Source organism: Neolamprologus brichardi, chromosome 12, assembly GCF_056152115.1.
Source record: "Neolamprologus brichardi isolate AB-2024 chromosome 12, ASM5615211v1, whole genome shotgun sequence".
NCBI classification, from domain to species: domain Eukaryota; kingdom Metazoa; phylum Chordata; class Actinopteri; order Cichliformes; family Cichlidae; genus Neolamprologus; species Neolamprologus brichardi.
This window is the reverse complement of record NC_142115.1, coordinates 26,712,170-26,731,755: the sequence shown is the minus strand read 5'-3', so window position 1 is coordinate 26,731,755 and position 19,586 is coordinate 26,712,170. Positions and strand designations below refer to the sequence as shown.

The window sequence follows — 19,586 nt, the reverse complement described above, 5'->3', positions numbered from 1 at the left end:
CCTCTGTTGTACAATTTTAGTGTTTAAAAATCATTATATGTTTGCTGGTTTCTTTATCACTGCAGGTGACCTGTAGTAAATTTGGCTTGGTTTCATAATAATTGCTGTAAAAATGTACAAAATACAGAAATTCCATCTTAAATCAGCAATGAAAAACATAAAATTTAAGATAAAGTAAAAGGTTTTTTTTTTATTACATTATTTTGGACATATATTACTAATGTTTGTTCCATGTACTCTGATCACTATTATGTTTTGTTTTTCTTCTCTGCACTGTGAAATTCCAAGATTCTGCTTTGTTCATCTACAATCTTAAGCAGCTTTCTAATTTTCTTATATATTCCTTGTTTCCTCCCTCCTGTCATGATTTTAGTGTTTTTTCTGCCCTCTGTTTCAGTTTGGACACTAGGCAGAGAGAGGACCCAGGGGCACTTGTAACTAGCACGGGTGCCACTGATTGGCCTTGAGGCAACTGTTGTAGTGATTTGGTCCCATATAAATAAATTCAAATTTAAATGAATGCAATTTAACTGCTAGACAACAAAGAGAAAAGGCAACAAAGCACCGAATGGACACTAAAAGCTGTCCTAATTGGTTATTAGCGAAAGGACAAAAAAGACCTCCCACCAGCACAGTATTTAGACTGTCTGCTAATGGAAACAGTTTTTGATCTTAGATAACAAAGAAATCTCAGTAAATCAAGAGATAATTGAGGTAAGTTAAAAGTACTACTACAGAGTAAGTATAATTGAAATCAGATGCTTAGATATTATAATATTAGTATTTCTAAAGTGCTACTGACAACTAAGTGTTCAGGGACGATGTGCAGGTATTACCTTTATTGTAGAAGTCAGTAAAGAATAAAAAAGGTTCATTGCCTGAGCCCAGATGTTTGAGTAGTCAGAAAGTTGGGAACTGAACACTGGAATGTAGGATACTGGATGCATCCTGACCCTTCAGAGTGCCAGGATAGAAAGTTATATAATGGACACCTGGAGAGAATCAAGAAACCATATAAAAAGTCACATAATGCTTTTGAGCCTCTGATTTATTTATATTGAGCTATTGGGAGAGTATTTATATACTGTTATGATATATTACTGAGGTAATGTAAAGGTTGAATGGATGACGATAACCCTGACGTACTGGGTTTGTGTTCCAGGATGAAGGAACAGGGGTTACAAGCATCAAGGTCAGTAATATCACAGTGTTCCTCTTGAAGGAAAGTTATTATCTCCTGCTCTCTCCAGCAGCCTTTCATACTGGATGGACAGGAACCTCCTGAAGTTTGAGAGGTCATTAAAGTTGTCCCTGAGACAAAGAGAGAGGAAGCTATAACGATTTTCTATTTTACAGTACCATTAACTCAAGAATGCTCAAAGAAAGTCTAATAGAGACTAAATGGGCATACATTTTTGTTTTTTGTTTTTTTAAGATCCCTGAGACTTTATCAGCTGTGTCTCCTGTCATTTTTGTATATGTAAACAAGTCGTCTAAAATTTGTGTAATACCTGCTCAGTAAAAATCTTGTTTGTTGTTTGGAAAAAACAGTGCTTTCACTGTTTTTATATCAACGTAAGGTTTACCTAATAGTGAATGAACTTATATATAATATACTCTAATGTAATTTTTTAACAAAATATTGGTGTGTGTACTCTGGTGGCACGGTAGTTAACCTTACAGCAAGAAGGTCCTGGTTTTAAATCCAGCCTGAAGCCTTTCTGTATGGCGTGTGTATGTTCTCCCTGTCTCTGTGTAAGCACTCTGTCTTCCTCTCACAGTCCAAAGACATGCATGGAGTCAGGTTAATTGGTAATTTTAAATTGCCTGTAGGTGTGAATATGTCTCTATGTGTTAGCCCTGCGACAGACTGATGACCTGTACAGGGTGTACCAAAAGTCTTGCTCTGTGGCAGCTGGGAAAAGCTTCAGCCCGAATTGGATTTGTGGAAGAAAAGGGATGGGTGGACACTCCATTACTCACCAATCAGACAAACAGGATCTTGGCAGACTAAAGGACTGAGATAGCCAGAAGCAAAAAAGTCCAAAATACATTACCCGTGCTGTTTGTATTATGTGGTAACAAAATTATTCTCCTTCATTAGAAACAGATAATAAAAACCTTCCTGCTAAAACAATTCCTTATGGAAAAGTTCAATTTAATGAGCCAGGCAGCTTATTAAACTGAGTAATGATCAAGACAAATGGACAAATTTCCAGAAGATATCAGCAGAACAAAATGGATTATCACCATAAAACCAAGAAATGCCTCATGCTTGGCAAAATCATCCTTTTACAAAGAGAGGTCCTATTAGAACAGAACATAGTATTGGTATAATAACATGGTTTTTTGCCTTTAGTAAAACAAATTGTCTAACAATCTACATTATTTGTTGAAATATCATTTATTCATACTTCTCCGTTTATGAAAAAAGTGGAAAGCTGCTACCATAACACATACATCCTGAATGAACTATGATAGGGTTGTTGGTGCCACAGTAGGAAGTGACGGACAAGTCAGGCTTGACATCTGAATTATCCTGGACAGTGCACAGAGTTCATTAAAAAAGAAGCACCTCAGTCATGAAAACTTCTGGAGTGTATCACAGGACAAAAAATTTAGCAAGGTCAATCCACCACCATATGTTATTGTTCCCATCTCAAATATGTAGTACAACACCAGTGTATGGATGCACACCTATTAACATAGCATTTTAAACATTAAAATAATTAGAACACTTCAAAATTGTGCATTTCCCAAGTTAGAGTTCTTCACAGTGCGGCCAGAATTATGTCTTTATCTTATCCTTTATGAAAGTGTTGAGCTGTTAGTCTCTCCTCCATGCTGACTGTCCAGTAACACTCCATGAATGTTCTGAAGGACAGTGAGAGAATACTCAGTGAGAATACATTTGCACATTATGTTAAATATGCAGTTGAGTTTACAGCCATCATCGTTTTGGGCATTTAATGATTTCTTTAAAGTGTTCTTTTTCCAGGGTGGATGAAGTTTCTGCCAAGAAGAGTTGTCAAATATCCAGCCAGAATTATGTCAGAAGCTTGTTGATGGTAATCAAAAGCATTTGGTCCTTTGGTCAAGGTGCAACTTGCTAAGCAAAAAATAGGCAAATATCGTATATGAGTATGCCCGTTTGCATACTTTTGAAATTGTGTGATTAGAGAAAATAATATTTTTTTAAAAATCCAAATATTTGCACCACATTTTTTAAAAGTAATTAAAGATGTATACTGTGCAAAAGAACAATTCAAAGAAATCATCAAGAGCTCCAAATAACTCATGATGAGTGCACGTAAACCACAACTGTAGATAAGTAGGCATGACTGATCAGTGTAGGAGAGGACAAAGATTATGCAATGTTGGACTCTCACTGAAGCCATGGGTCAGAGTAAAAAACAAACTATGATCAATACTGGTGAGTCAGTAAGTAGAAACTTACCACAAGCTGGTGGTGTGTACAACTCTCCATCAGCGACAGAACAGAAGGATGCTGAGAGAGAATGGAAAAAGGGACATGGTCCTCAGGATCATATCCCAGCTCTCTGAATACTTCCACCAGGTTCTGCAGGCCAGCAGACAGTAATAGTATTATCATTAGAGAAGTGCTTAGTGTTATGGTTATTATTTATGCTCATGGTCATGATACGCTTTGTTAGCATTGCTCCTAATGGCTCCTAATCCTGTCCTTGGAAATGCATCTATTCTTCAGTTCTGGTATTACACACATACAACAACTGACAGTTTGCTATACTGGAGATTTTCTTCAGGGGTCCATCTTATTTTGACAGCACCTCAATCATAGTACCATTAAAAGACTAAACATAGTGCCTGGAAGGTAACAAGTGTGTGATCTTGTAAGACTTACATAAATTACAAAGCCTTGCTGAGATAAGACCTCACCTATTTTTCTACATTTATTCATTTTCCAAATTAATCTAATCCTTCATTTATTTTAGTTGTAATTTTTATTTATTAAATTTACTAAATGCTCAGTTTGAGCTCTCATAGGCATCTATACCGCAGTGTGCTCCTTCTGATTCGGGCTGCCGGAGGGAACGTGGCTTTTGTCTTCCAACTTAGTGATTTTGTGGCAGATGACAGAAAGGAGAGCAGGGATCGACACTTCCTGCTCATCCCCCAAAATGCTTGATGCACTGAGAGCCCCTTCTTCCTTGTAGTCAAGTTCAGAGGAGGAGAGGTCTGCATTCTCTTCTATGATGGGCATAGACTGAATACACAACCCACAATGATAATGTGAAATGCAATGCAGTGATTTTGCATGATACTTTTCCTTTTACATACTCACTTTGACAAGATGGCTCAGTGAGGAATGCGTGAGTTTTTGACCAAGGACCACGCTAAGTGCTCGGATGAAGCCCTGTGTGGGGTTGGGGTCTGCAGCAAAGTACTTCAGCATGGACACATAATCCAATCGAGAGGGAGAGGAGGAGTGGTCTGCAAACATGTGGAAAAAGAACTGAGGAAAGAAAAAAGACCACATTTTACAGTTAATTCATTTATTAACTGCAGCTCATTTAACCTGAAAAAAGATGATGGAGAATTAGAAAATGATCAGAATGACTGGATCCACTCCCTTTTGTGTTGTAGGTTAATGATTTTTACAATATGGAAATGAACAAAATGGCATTTTTTATTGTAACATTTCAAAAGCTGGAAAATGCTCTATAGCACCTTTGATGTTTTTACACTTTCTTGTGTGTGTGTGTTTTTTTTTTCATTTATGTTGCTTGTTCACTACGCCCATCTACATTTACCGCTGTGGCAGTGAAACAACCCAACCAAGCTTTTAGGCTTGATAGGAAGTCACCTTGCGAAGGTTGGCCAGACGCACATAAGGTACAGGCTCAGAGGGGTCCTCGGGAACAGTCTGGACACTTTCAGGGGAGAACCACAACTCTGTCTGATGACAAAGAGGCAAGAAAAGCTACTTAATCACTTCCTTTTAGGGAGGTAAGTATTTCATTTTATACTCTACCAAATACATAATACAGTCTAAATGTGATATTATAACTCAAATCAAGGCCTGATCACGGAACAAAAAGGGTCATAGAAAGTGTGAGGGTAGCTTTATCTAGAGTAGAATGATTTAATGCGATTTCTAAAAAATCTGTTAAAATGTTACAGTTAACAAAGCAACAAATGGACTTACTTTCAAGTAGTTCTCCTCATTTATATAGCCTGTGTCACTAGTATCTGCTGCCTTGAACTGTTGTAGCACACCCAGCAACTGACTTAACAAAGGAAATGGCCAAGGAAGAGCAGCACTGAGCAGAAACCGACGCCAGTCTACCAGCTCATAGCTGTCCGTCAATGAAGACACAATCTCCATCAACTGGGAACAGAACAGACAATAACGCTGTTTGCAAAATCTGCATAATATGACAGATCAACATGAGGCAGAAATGTTTTGCAGTCTTTAAACCACACTGCCATATATTATTACTCAAACTCTAAAAGTTTCTGTACCTGCGATTCACTTTTGTCCATCCAGGGCTCAGGCAAGGTGTCTTTGCCCATGTTAGTAGTTGTGATATCTTTGAGCAAACTGAAGAACCCAGATGTAGATATGAAGCCTTAAAGTCAGCAGGGAGGAGAAGTAAATCATGGATTAACTGACAGATATTACTGTAGAATTAATTGCTCCACACCAGAGCTTGTCTCTCCAATTTGCACCTGATGGAGAAATGCTGTATAGCTGCTGGTACAGTAACTCTAGCAGAGCTATGGTTGGGGTGGACCTCATGGGTTTCTCCAAAGGAGGTGGACGGGGAGGGGGAAGTGGGCTAGCAACCACACGGCAGTCTCCATTCAGGTAGAAGTCAGAACACTCCTGATGAATAGAATATGGAAAATGATGGAAGTGTCAGATTCTTCTGGAATAATTTATTAAAATTTGATATATATATATATATATATATATATATATATATATATATATATATATATATATATATTAGGGGTGCAACGATACTCGTATCGATATCGAACCGTTCGATACAGTGCTTTCGGTTCGGTATGCATATGTATCGAACGATACAACATTTTTAATTTATTTTATCAACTTTCCTTCTGACGATGCTGTCTGTGTTGAGCGCTCAGTGGATCTGCGCTCGACAGTGCAGCCTAGGCGGAGTAGTCGAACACAGATTCACTGAGCGCAGGGCAAGCTAGCGAGACAGAAGCTAGGCTAGTTGCAACATGGCAAATTGAACCTCCCCCACCCTCATTCAGATCTGGCTTTTGGAACTATTTTGGTTTTCATGTGATGTATGACCCTGAAGGTAAGCGCGTCATGGACAAAAGTAAAACAGTATGTTGGATGTGCCAGCAATGCTCAATTGGTGGGAACTAGTGTGTTAGCGCAGTTAGCTCGTTAATGTGTTGACGTCTTCCAGCCCCACTCATGAGGTGATCCGCGGTAGCTCGTTAACGGAGATTTGCCGTGTTGTGACATTAATGTCATTTCAGATTAACGCTGACAGCACTAGTGGGAACATAACCAATATGACTGCACATTTACTCCGACATCATCCTAGTGCAAAGACAAGTGGAAGCAGACAAAAACAAGCAGGCATGCTACAAACTTTACCCGAGTCATTTAGACAGCCGTTAGCACATGATTCTCCTTATGGGGACCTGATATGTTTAATATGCTGCTGAGAATATAGCCCAGAAGAAGCGTATAGTATAGCTTTTATTTTGGAAAGAGACATTTCTCTGTAATAAACTCTCTTTTCCAAAGATGAGTGATTCCTCAATCAGATACAGGGCTCGCAAAATCGCTAGCCCGACGTCCTGGGGCTTTTTTCCAGTCGGGCTACCAAAATCTATCTCTGCCCTGCCCGTCGGGCTATCGTAGGAAGGAAAAATATATGTCAATGCTTTTGCATTCTTTCGGAAATGTAGCTGGGTAATTATGTCATTGGCATCGGCCACTGTCAATATGTGACATATTGAAATCGCGTTTGAATTTGCGCTTGTTTTTTGCTTTCACTTTGCAATCGCGTGAACTGTGTATAGAGAGCGACAGTACTGATTGGTGAGTGATGATAATTTGCGCACCAATTCCTCTGACATCGTCTTATCAATCGTTAGCTTACTATGCAAACATGACAAGTGAAATCTCCCGCAGCTTAAACATGTGAGAAGTTGATCGCGCAGAGAATCGCTGAGCGTTATGTTAGTGCGTGTGTAAAAGCAGCAGGATATATATTTTAGTTCTGCTGAGCCAAATAAGACAGGTCAGGGTGAAGAAGTGACAGCCAAAGAAAAGCTTACCACAAAACGGAAAGGTTATGACAAATCAGACTATAAGGAAAAAAGAAAGTGCAGCTTTATGGTTTCATGGACAAAAGAATTTCTGTGGCTGCAATATGACGAGCTAAATAACCAGGGCTGCACATAAGTGGTCCGCAGGTGCGCATTCGCTGTCAAAATAAAAACCCGCACAAGATAAGAAGTTGCAACGCGTGTTTGCTTACATAAGATTTTCAGGAGGAGGACAGACATTTGTTTAGAACTCTTAAAGATGTCGAAGAAGCTCCTTTAAGCAATTACTTTGGTGTTCCTCCACCTCCAAAGAAATGTCAGAAGGAGTCCGAACCACAAAAGAAGCGCGTATTCTCGGAAAAGTGGTTGCAGGAGGTGAGCTGGCTTCAAACAAATGATGAACGCACAGAGATGTGGTGCAGAATGTGCCGTGAAAATTTAATAAATGACAAATTAATAAAAAGGCATGAACATTTTTTTTGTATCGAAAAAATATCGAACCGTGACACCAAAGTATCGAACCGAACCGAACCGTGAATTTTGTGTATCGTTGCACCCCTAATATATATATATATATATATATATATATATATATATTAAAGAAGTCATTACTTACCAACACCAGCTCATTCTTCAACTTAGCACCAGTCTCTATATGGTGGTGAACCACTTCTGTTAATTGGTCAATGCTAAAGAAAAGAAGAAAGACTCATAAAATATGAAGAATTTCTTTTATGCCATTTATGACAGAAAATCTCTCTGATTCAAAAATAGTGTATAAAAAGTTGACCATTAGTATAACATTTATCTTAGTGGCAAAAGCACCTATTGACATACATGTATAGCATTATGGTAACAATGACATACTAAAATCATTTGTCGCACAATAAATAAAAATTACATCAAGGGACAAAAGTGTGGTGATACCCTTTGCAAATTGTGAGGCTTAGATAATGCAATTACACTGACTGGTTACTAAATCTGAAGACTGTTTCAAGCTGATGCTCACACTGCACCATACCTCTTCATTTCTGCAAGATAGCGTTCGTGTAGCCACTTCTCCATGTTGCCAAAAATCTCTTCTGCTGTGCTTTGCAGAGACTGTACCATCACCAGACCATGAGCTTTCACCAGTGCAATGCGGGCCTTTACCGCATCCTCTAGAAAGCAGGCACATGCACACAAACAGAGGGACACAACAACCATATATACATCAACACATCTGCATGTATGTGCACAACTCAAAATGCATAAATAGATGGATATAAGAGACAGAGAGAGAAACCACTGCCTCTCTTAGTGTGTGTATGTGTGTGTGTGTGTGTGTGCGTATACCCTCATGAGTTACTGCAGCTGAATATTCTCTGTGCAATTTTTGTCTAACTTTAGGATTATAAGGCTTCTCTGAGTTTCTCTCCTCGGCTGTTGCCTGGCTGGGTGTCTGTGGTGGGGATGACTGATCTGGAGCAACAAAATGAACAGTGAAAGTTATGTGGGCACCTCTATGACTTTATTAATAATCTACATGAGACATGCCTTTTGTGGATGACTCCTTTTGTTTGTTGTTTTTATTTTCATTTGTGGAGGCTTTCTCCTTTTCTTTCTCTGGTAGTTTCTCGCCCTGGTCTTTTATCTCCGACCGGTAAGTTTCTCCTGACACCTATAGAAATATATAATCCATTCCATTCAGAAATCAAGTATATACTTCCATAAAAATACCTCCATGATTTTTTTAGAAATATACATAGACCATTACCAGATTGCTGATAGCTGTGAGTGCTTCCTCATAGCCAGATATCAGTTTTTCGTGTGGTGGCTATTATAAAAAAAAAATTTAAATTAAAAAGTGAAATGGTCAATAACATCAACATTTTTATGTAAGTTAAGGTACAAATAAAATCCATTAACATTAGCAAGATGTGTCTGTGTGTGTGTGTGTGCGTGTGTGTGTGTGTGTGTGTGTGTGTGTACGTGAAAAATAAAGGGCACATAAAGAGAGACGGGAAATCTGACTTGAACAGGTTCTGGCTGATCTTGGCCTTTTGTCTTGGAGACCCTTCCAGAGGCGTCAGGATGTCTGGTGAGTGGAGTACTAAAGAAAAAAACAAAACAAAACAGGGAAGTGTTTCTATGACTGAACAACAAACAATGAAAACTAGTGCAAGTGTGCTTCTCCCTTACAAATGTAACTTCTTCTTATCCTCTCCTTCATCCAGATTGCACAAACTTGATCCTGGTGGTTCACTACTGATGAAACAAAAACTTTCTGTGCTCATTATGTGTAAATATTTAGCATTCTATCATTTCACTAATTAATATGTATTAATATGTCTGAGTGGCTAATAATAATATCCGTCTTGCCTCTCATCCTGATCCTTATTTTCTGTGTTTTCCATTAAAGGAACATAAAAAAAAATTGAGAGTGGTTTGGGAAGCATCTGTCCACACATGCTTAAATAGTAGACCCTGAGAATACAGAGCGTCTCCTGGAAGCGGTTAAACTCCACCTACACAACATTAACAATCAAAGATTATGGTGATATTTAAGAGACATTTTTATGTAAGAGACATAGCCAAAACAAAAACTACAATGTTACCTGCGTAAGTATAGAGTGGTGGTTGACGAGAACAACAATGTGCTCCTCCAACCAACCATCACTCATGAGAGAAGCCCTCTCTTGCTCATCCTGCTCCTTACGCTTGTCAGTAATGTCCCACAAACGTTCACGTAGCTCCTGTATGCCCGCAAATCATTAAATCATAAATATATGGGGTTTTTTAATTTTACATTTATTTCATTGGTTTTTAATACAAATTTAATGATTTTAGGAATATTTGTTTTGTATTGTAAAGTCTTACATCCAATCTCAGATGTAGCTCTTCTTTGCTATCCTCATCTTCTCTCATATCATCGGGTATGCTGTTGAAGTTCTTCTGCCATTGAGACACTAACTCCTGCTTTAAGTCTGGGCGCCCCAAATAATGTTTGTAATGCTCTCTGCAGACAGCAAAAACCAAAGAATGCACATTAATAAATTGATATAGCACCAGTTTTCATAAATGATTGTTTTCAATGAAAATTCATCTTTTATTTGTAAAACATTTCTGACCTATAGGTTTAAACAAAGGCAGAATACCTGATATTAAACAGGTGATGGTTGATAACAGAGCGTTGGCAGCGCAGCTCTTGCATCACCGTCTTTACACCGTCTACATAAGAATCGCACAATGTGTCCCAGTATGAGCACAGGTACTCTGGGATCTCCTAGATAGGATCAAATGGAAGTATGAGAGGACAGAGTAAAAAAAGACAAAACCAAACAAAATATTCTTTAATGCAGCAGAAGATATATAGCAACTAATTTCATCTAGTAAATCTCATTAACTCTGAAACTGCTCATGGACTAAATTGTGTAATAAAACCTCCCTATAGTTACCTCCAGGGAGTCATATCCGCTAACTAACAAAACTAAATCTTTCAGGGAAGACAACAAATGTATACAGGGTCGTATCATACTGGAGGAAGTGGCTCGTTCACATGGAGCTGGACAGATGATTGGGGGCAGAAAGACTTAGACTTAGGTGAGTTTTTGGGGGCTCCTTGACAGCTAACACTGCACACTGAGGATACTGATGCACTCCTACTGGGCCCTTTTGAGAAAGCAAGAAAAAATACGCAAATAATCACAAATTAGTGCCAAACCACCCTAAAATACTTACTTGTCAAAAATATCAAGTGATCTAAAACAAGTCAGTGAAAAGACACACACAATTGTTTAAATTAGCAGAATACTGAGCAAGTCACCTCTGGGACTTTGGACCTTTTCCTCTTTAAGGCTGGAGCAGGACTCTGTGGGCTCAATAGTTTCTTCAGTGAGAGCTGTAGGCTGGTCTACACCTGAAGGTGTTTTTTAATTTTGAAAGTAAATGCTATGAAGAAGTGATCTACAACACTTAGTTTACTATATAAATAAAAGTACTGTAGCTAATCCTGGAAGCATAGGCAAGGACGATGACAATCCAAGTTCACTAAATTGAGGTGAATTACAAAACACCAACCACTCACCTCCCTGTGTTTTCAACATAGCTTGATGCAGGATAGACTCCACCCTACTGTAAAGTTCCTGAACGTCTACATCTGCATCAACACGGACCAAAATGTTTTGCTTTTCGCCAAACCATTTCTCCAGTTTTGGCCAGGTGTCCTGAAAAGCTGTTATCCTGAAGGGAAGAAATCATGTTGGATATTAACAGACACAGAACAAAGGTTATTCCTTCAAATTAAGCTCCCTCTTCTTTTGTACCTGTGTCCAATCTGTGCCAGATACACATTCTTGTCTGCATGCTGGGAGGTTCTAGGAGCATCGTCCAGATCTGCACAACATAAACGTTACACTAAGATTTAACTTGTTTCATGTAAACACAGCCTAACAGTTAATATTTGGGTGAATGTTAATACACATTATTAAGCTCCTAAGAGTTTATCAAACCCATTTTAGTGTATCCACGACTGATTGCATGCTCATCAGGGATATCCAGGAGCAAAACCAGGTCCAGCACAGGTGCAGGGGGTGGTGGAGTTTTTGGTGGATTGGGATCTTTAGCAAGGTTCTTCCTGCTATTTACAACTTCCTTTTCTAAGGATACAGCTCCACCAAGGGCTTTCTCTAGAAGATGTGCCTGAGCGATGTCAAATGGGAATCCATCCAGAATCCAACCTGACTGAGATGGAAGCTGACTAATGCAGACACAATAATTATTTCACTATGTAGAGCGTGATTTGTTGTTCATTTTGTATATGAATATTTGGATTTCTATTACCAAAGTGACATTTACTGGTAAAATTAAGACAATATCCTCAACATTTCTCACCTGATCGCCTCTACTATAATGTCCACTAACAGCTCATTAGGGATAGTGTTCCCTTTCCTCAGCTCTTTTTCCACAGCAGCTCCTTGTATGGCTCGCTTCAAAAGCTGGAAAAGTAAGAAAAGCTTTTACCCAAATTCCAAATCATTTGATTTTCCAAATATACATTTGTATTTTTTAACAACAAAGATCAAAAACAATTTCCCTCAGGCAGATTGGTGTTATAAAATGGATACAGGCTGTTACGTAGTATAAGTAAATAGAAAAATGATAAGTAAATTCAAAGATGATAAATACAACACATACAGTACACAAACAGCACTTACTGTTGCATTACCAGCTCTATTTTCTTCTTGGTTTTCAAGATCTGGAAAAAGATGAAAAAACAAAGTGATGATAACAGCTTTGTATACTAAGCAAAGAAACACACCATCGTGTATAATACAAAACAGAATAGAATAAAATCATTAGGCCTTCAGTAACCCACCAGATTTCACTGATGTGTTTGCGAGAGGTTGCTCATTGTCTTCGTCACGCTGCTGCGCTGTGCCCTGTTAATTTTGTCCAAAATAATTGTTTGAAATGACAGCAGAAATAACTGAAATGTTTGCCGTGAAAAATCTTTTAACGTCTATTTATAATAAGAATGGATGCTACTAAAGTTACAGTACTCATTTTACTGTCTCTAACTAACCTTCTCTCCGTTCTTGTGAGCATTCAGTGCCTCTTCAATCAAAGTATCAGTCGATAAGACGTAGATGCCATGTGCTGAAGCAGAAACAATACATACAGTGACAACTAACCATGCAATTATATCCAATATCCATTTATAATACAAGTATAATATAAGTAAAGATTTAAGTGGAGATTAATTTTGTGTTTGTATATGCAGTAAATATCTTTTCTTATATCATGCCTTCAGCAATCTTGGACAGGCAGGTGGTCTTGCCAGAGCAAAACTTTCCAAGGACACAGGCCTTAAGGATAAAGTGTGGAAATAGGGATGATGATGGTTCAGTGATGGGTGGATCAACAACGTTCCTCAGTTGTTGGACAATGTACCCAAGAATATCATTGTTGGTCACGGGTAATTTCACTTCCACAGCTTCCTCTGGCCATCCCCACTCACCCACCATATTCTGACAAACGTATGTCAAAGACAAAGAGGACCTTAGGCATTCAGATAGCATCGGGTACTTGAATTTAGATACACACTTCTTCAATGTCAAAAATGTAGCTCAATCGCCATGCCACTTTTTATTCTAAATAAAGTTACCTCGTCAACAAAAGTTAGCTAAGGGCAGGCAAATGTGCATACAAAATATGTTTGAAACACTGCATTCATATTTCAAACTCACAGTGTATTCATCATAGTCCTGGTTGTTGAGTATCTCCTGCTTCTGTAGCTCTATAGTGTCTAGTGGTTCACGGAACCCAAACCCTGGCTGGCGGTCCTTTATTGGCTCATAAAGTGGAAGACCACTGAACAGCAATTCCTTCCACTCTCTCATCAGCTTCTCTGGAATCCGACTGGACATCATAGCAGAAAATGACAGGAGGCAAAGCTTGAATTCTGAGGTTGGATATGGACTATAAATCTGAACAATCTCCAGTCTCTTAATTCAACCGTAATACGTTTCTTAATGTTGTCTAAATGTATTCATTTAGTCAATCAATGTTCACTGAGGTGGAAAATGCTGTAAATAAACTCTGCAGGGATGCTTAATCTGGTCATGAGTAGGAGCGCTGACACAGGACATGGGACATGTAAAACCTAGTATAACAATACATACAGCATTGCAGATAGACGGATAGATCAAAAAAGCAAATATGGGGCATGATGAGCATGAGAAAAGACAGTCTGGACATTTACATGGCCCGATTTTATTTGACCACTGGTCAGTTGTACAATGACAGTTTCCAATATTGGTATTTTTTCACAGGTTTGAACTCACATCAGCATTTGCACCATACTGTGCAGTGCTTTAGCATTAACATTAAAAACAACTTCAAAATTTCAGTCAGATTTCAGTTTGTCAGTACTTTCCTAAAATACTTTCTATATTGTTTTTGAGTAAAAAGAAACTAAAATAAAATATAATCTATATTTTAAAAGGTGCCCAAATTATTTCAGTTACTTTTTCAGAAAAAAAATCTTGAGTTTGAAATGTGTTCTAATTTAAACAAATTAAATCTGTATATAGAGCAGAGTACCTGCTCTTTTCACCCTTAGTCCAATTATTCACATCATGAAGTTGCCAATGTAAAAATATTTCTACAACTTATTAGTGGTACACTCTGAAAACATACATAACACATTTTTGAATTTTCACACATTTATCAAATGACCAAGAGGTCCGTTTTGAAACCAAACACCATTTGCTGCATTTATACTTCATCTTTACAAAGTAACTATGTTACGTACTTTCCATTGAGCAGTCGATATTCTCCAACCTTTGTGGCCAAGTCCATTATCTGCTCCAAAATGCCCCTGCAGTTCTCAAAATGCTTCTTATATTTCCTTTGAGCTCTCTCAACAGCAATCCTGTTACAGAATTCAAGCTCCTTTTTGATCTCTTCTGCACGATCCAACTTAGCCTGCTGAGCCAGAGCCTATATGAGACCCCAGTCAGAAAGAGGGAATCAGTGGAGAAGGTATAAAGGTTCCTGCTAATCACCAGTGTTTTTAAGAAATTAGGGAAGATGCTAAATATTACATTTCATCATTTACTGCATAAAATTTAGTACTAAGTTTTATTCACAAAGAGTTCTGAAGACAAAGACAAAAAAATAACAGAAAGGAGAATTTTAACACTACTACTGCCTAGTGTACAAAAAGGCACGAAAAGACCCTATAAGAGATTCTGTGTACATTTAATTATATGATTTTCTACATTTCTTCTGTAAATAACAGCTGAATTGGAAAAATGTTTTCACAAAATTCTCCTCTGATGTTCCCTGAGAAATTAAATTAAATTAAAGTGATAAAACCAGCATAAAATGGTGACAACATACAAAACATTTGACATTTGGTTAAGTGACTCTCTATGTTCGTGCCACTGTCATCAAATCCCATAAAAACTATTAAAAAAACAGTAATTAAAGTACTTAGCATTGTTGTGTATTCATGTATTCAAAGCCTGGTTTTGTTTATTCGTCTGTGCCACAGTGCTCCACCCCCATACTGTTTCATCATATTTGCTTTTTGTCTTTTATTGGGATTTGTTGACAATTAAAGTTATAATGTTATAAAGTGATAACAGTTAACCTTTAAATCTATACCACTGCTAATAATTATACGCTATTAAAAAAGCTATATTTTCACACTGAAACCATAGTGAACCATGAACATCACTAATTTGTTTTCCACTAAATCTGTCATCTGTAGTGGATCTGTGACCACTGAATGGACATGATTCATACACTCTTAGTATATCCTTTATCTATACCTCTCAAGTCCATCTGTTTCTCTTCAAGATAACAAATTCTATTGATACAATACAACCTGTGTAAATCTGGACTCTTATTTTTATCCCTACTAGACAATTAATACTATTACTGACCAAGCCTAATACAAAACAACAGCAGTGAGACATCCGTCCTCATATATCATCCTATCTCACCGCCTCCCTGTCCAGAGCTTCCTGGAAGTCTCTCTCTCTCCGCTGCTGGTACTGCTGTTCTCTGAACAGGCGGTTCTCTCGGATGACCTCCTTCTGCATACGTATCTGAAGTAGCTGGGTTGCCAAACGCTGCTCCTGCTGAGTCTGACGTGTCAGTCGCTTCACCAGTTGCTCCTCTCGTCGTGCCTCCTGAAGGGTGGGGAAGAGGAGGCTAATTAGCTGATTTGGGGGTTAAAATGACAAATGACAGTCAAATAACAGACTATTTGAGGTCAAAGAAAATAGGAGGGATGGAAAAACATTTGAGAACCACTGGATTTTTTAAATATATCTAACAAAGGCTATTAATATTTCTCAGCGAGATGTTTCACCTCCTGAGCTTCATGGACCTTGAGCTGCTCCACCAGGAATCTGTCTTGTCTTTTCTCTCTCTCCTTGCAAGCTATAGCATTTTCCTCCAGCCTCTTTCGGATTTCTTGTATGTATCTGTTGCTGGACTGTAACATCACCTTATTTCCACGTCCAAGCAAATCACGGCCCTGACTGCTGCTACCAAGGGAAAAATCTATGTGGGACTGACCACTAAAAATAGAAAGAAAAAAAAAACATATATAAAAAGTTATATGGTAGCAAAGATTTAAGAGTGGATGTCCATTAAAACCGACATTTAAAAATATGCTTAGTTTATAAATAAAATATTTTCCTTTTCTCTTACCTTGATGATAACCCAGCAGTAATTACCATCTTCCTGTTTGTCTCAAACTGGGCTATTTCAGTCTGGACTATCTATGTGAACAAAACACAATAACACCCAAGAGACAACAGACCAAAAATGAAATTTCCTCTATGGGTTAGGAAATTATTACAGCATTTTTAGCTCTATCACACCTGTGCTTGCCGTTCTTTGCGCTTCTGCTGCTGCTGTCTCTTCTTTAGGCTGAGCTGTGAAATGTATGGAGGTGGCTTAGGCACCTGCATATAAGTGGTCTGGTTAAAAGTCATGCCTTTGTGCTTGTGATGAAATGCCTGCAACTGCAACATACACAGTTCAGAGTAGTAAGTATCTCAAACTTTATTTATTGCAATAGCATAATATAAGATACTGTACAAAAGGAAAATACTGTGTGCCATCTGAGAATGAGAAAGAAATTGGAAAGGGGTTTTAGTTATAGACCAATTTAAGTAAGCTAATATTCTATTTAATCTTCCAGCACCTTGTCAATATTCTTCAGTCTTTTCTCATCCTGGACTCTGACTTGTCTCTTCTGCTCGATTGGAGGGGTCACCACAAACTGCTTGAATTTCTCCTCATAGTGCTGGGAAATTTTCTGAAGTTTCAATTCTGTATCACGTTTCACCACCTGACGCAGTCGCTATGTGAAAGGAAAAAATGCTTGAAAATACACCTAAGGGCCCAAATCATGATTTCATTTTTCATTATTCGTAAAATCTAAATATGTTTCTTACCGATCAAAACAAGCCTGCTTCAAAAGGAAAAAAGCCTCTAATAACCACATACAAAACTCAACAAACAGCCCTCTTACGTCAGAATAGATCTGATGCTCCTTTTTGTGCAGGCTTGCACATCCTGCTGGCTGCATAATTTCCATCATTGTCCCACTAATTTCTGCTTTCCTGTTCTTCTCAAGTGAGACATAGAGTTGGTATAGGAGGCGTGTGGCAGCCCCCTGCTTCTCCTGAATTAGGTCTTGGGCTGTGTTTATGTCGAAGGAGATCCCAAGCAATTGGAGAGTAGGCTCAAGGCGGGTAAAATTATTCAGTTTGGAGACAGAGGTGCTAAAACGAAAGGTGTGATTTCCAATTATTATGAACACCTTAAATGAACTGCAGAATTAAGCACCTGTAGCTAAGAGACAGAAAAAAAGGGGCAACTTACTCTTTCTTCATAAACATATTGAAATCGTTTTGCAGCTGATATTTATGCAAAACTTCCCCCATTAGGTAACCACTGGCGAAATCTTTGGCAATGGTCTTTGGCTCTGTAGAGATGAACATTTAGTCATTTACCCAAACAAAGACTGGTATAATAAAGAAATTGAAATTGAAATATATTTTGAGCAGTCCAGACAAACTATTGGCTTAATGAGTTAACGTGTTGATGAGTATTGTGTATTAAATTTGAAATAATATCCCTGGGGTTGTTGACTTTATAGATGGACATGCCCTTTGTCTTTTTAGTGTCCAGGAGCTAATAACAACATCTATACCGAACTTTAGCTTCATTAAGCTAGCAGCTAGTTCGTTGGACAAACTTACCTACAGCCTTTGACAGCTGGAGCTCCTGGTTCAGCCACCGGCACAATATATCCGACATCGTACTTTTTCAGCTCTTACATTTATACTCAGACAACACACCACCTAACGCTACTAAGACTATGACATTTTAGCCCCAGGATAACGTCAGAAAAAACAGCGGAGCATATCCCACTGGTACACCGTTGCCATGGCGCCCTATCAACATAGCGGTGGCGTTATTAGAACGCCTCAGTATAGCTTACCCTGGATCAGTTTTTATTTCACAAACAAGTGTAATTAAAAACTAGAATTAATAACTGCTAACCGATCCAGAACCTGTGCTACTTAATACTAAAGGGACAAAAGTATTTTTAGCTACATAACCATCATCAGACATTAAAGGAAACTAATAACTTGTAATGGGGACTTAATAGTAGCACACTAGGCACGTTGATTATGGTTAAAATGTTTATTAAAAAAAAAGTTTATGGAAAAAAAGAACCACGCCGACAAACTAACAGTTAGCCAGACAAGTCATTTTATTGCATTGAAACAAATAGTATACCATTTTGTGTTAGTAGTGTTAACATTTATTTTTTCCACTCGGACAAAATGTAGTGTTTTCATTCAATAAAATGAACGAATAAAATAATCTGCTAGATATCACGAATTTAAGAAGAATTTCCTGAAATAATGTACTTTTTTTTAATGCACAATACTTTCAGTCCTGTTGTCATGCAGAACACTAAGTGTTAGTTTCCAAGCCATATGGCAACATAAACGAGGAGTTTACAAGCCACTGTTTCGTTGTGATATTTTAGATAGCATGCATCAATTTCACAAAGACATCCAAGGCCAGCGAGGAAGATGTGTAAAGCAGCAAGTTTACACTGGTATACAAAGCACATATCCAAAAATTCTACAGTGTAAACACTCATTAGAAAGGAAGCTGAATCTCAGAAAACAGCGGAAACTTTAAAGCAAAATTGCTCGTCTGCAGCTGCAAGGAAGAGATCTCTAGCCTTACATACACTTTGTCTGGCAAAGCGAATCTCCTATGGTAAGATAGCAATGCAAAGCGGAGTAAGCTTAAAAAAAAAACGGGGAAAAAAAAGAACAAACAGGATCACAATTCTTATTCACTTTATATACAACAAATATATATTTCAAATCTGACTCTGTTTGAATTTTCCTCTCATTAACTAAATAGTAGAGGAAATATAATGCCATTTTATATAAAACATCAGGAGATTTTGTATTGCAAGAAAGAAAGGGAAAAACAGAAAATCACACTTATGTACAGTTTGTTGCATTAATAATAAGATTTCCAGGACAATAAAAAGGTGCCAGTCTGTTGATCAAAATCAACATAAATCCTGTAACACACTGTGTAACTTATAACCTTCGAAGCACTGCTTGATTAAAAAAAAAAGCAAGCTTCAAAGGAACAGAATATGCAGCCACGTTTAAATACTCAGATTTACATCCCCTCTTTAAAATAATCTTGAAAGATGATGATCTCCTATACTG

The 19,586-nt window shown here is 37.9% G+C and overlaps 1 protein-coding gene across 4 annotated transcripts; it reads right to left on the bottom strand.

Moving 5' to 3' along the window:
* Positions 1-824: 824 nt before the first annotated feature.
* Positions 825-18,290, bottom strand: spef2 (sperm flagellar and cilia associated 2). Of its 4 annotated transcripts, XR_015719854.1 has the most exons (41): positions 18,078-18,290; positions 17,698-17,800; positions 17,345-17,597; positions 17,015-17,173; positions 16,689-16,832; positions 16,516-16,586; positions 16,172-16,382; positions 15,801-15,989; positions 14,603-14,790; positions 13,536-13,707; positions 13,094-13,316; positions 12,872-12,945; positions 12,665-12,728; positions 12,504-12,544; positions 12,181-12,284; positions 11,799-12,046; positions 11,613-11,682; positions 11,375-11,529; positions 11,114-11,206; positions 10,826-10,959; positions 10,446-10,573; positions 10,168-10,306; positions 9,906-10,043; positions 9,670-9,815; positions 9,490-9,555; positions 9,322-9,400; positions 9,065-9,124; positions 8,845-8,968; positions 8,644-8,769; positions 8,330-8,468; positions 7,925-7,997; positions 5,713-5,869; positions 5,506-5,612; positions 5,189-5,371; positions 4,847-4,939; positions 4,325-4,495; positions 4,090-4,246; positions 4,037-4,056; positions 3,458-3,580; positions 1,147-2,874; positions 825-992 (listed from the first exon to the last, which is right to left on the bottom strand). XR_015719854.1 is itself a non-coding variant. In XM_087849231.1 (39 exons), the coding sequence occupies exons 1-39, from the start codon at positions 18,133-18,135 to the stop codon at positions 2,809-2,811; spliced, it is 5,082 nt and encodes a 1,693-aa protein (XP_087705357.1). In that variant the 5' UTR covers positions 18,136-18,290; the 3' UTR covers positions 825-2,808. The 4 variants fall into 4 exon arrangements, 1 of the variants encoding a protein (XP_087705357.1); XR_015719852.1 differs by having other exon boundaries at positions 4,037-4,246; XR_015719853.1 differs by having other exon boundaries at positions 4,037-4,246; positions 9,490-9,552.
* Between the last annotated feature and the right edge of the window lie 1,296 nt (positions 18,291-19,586).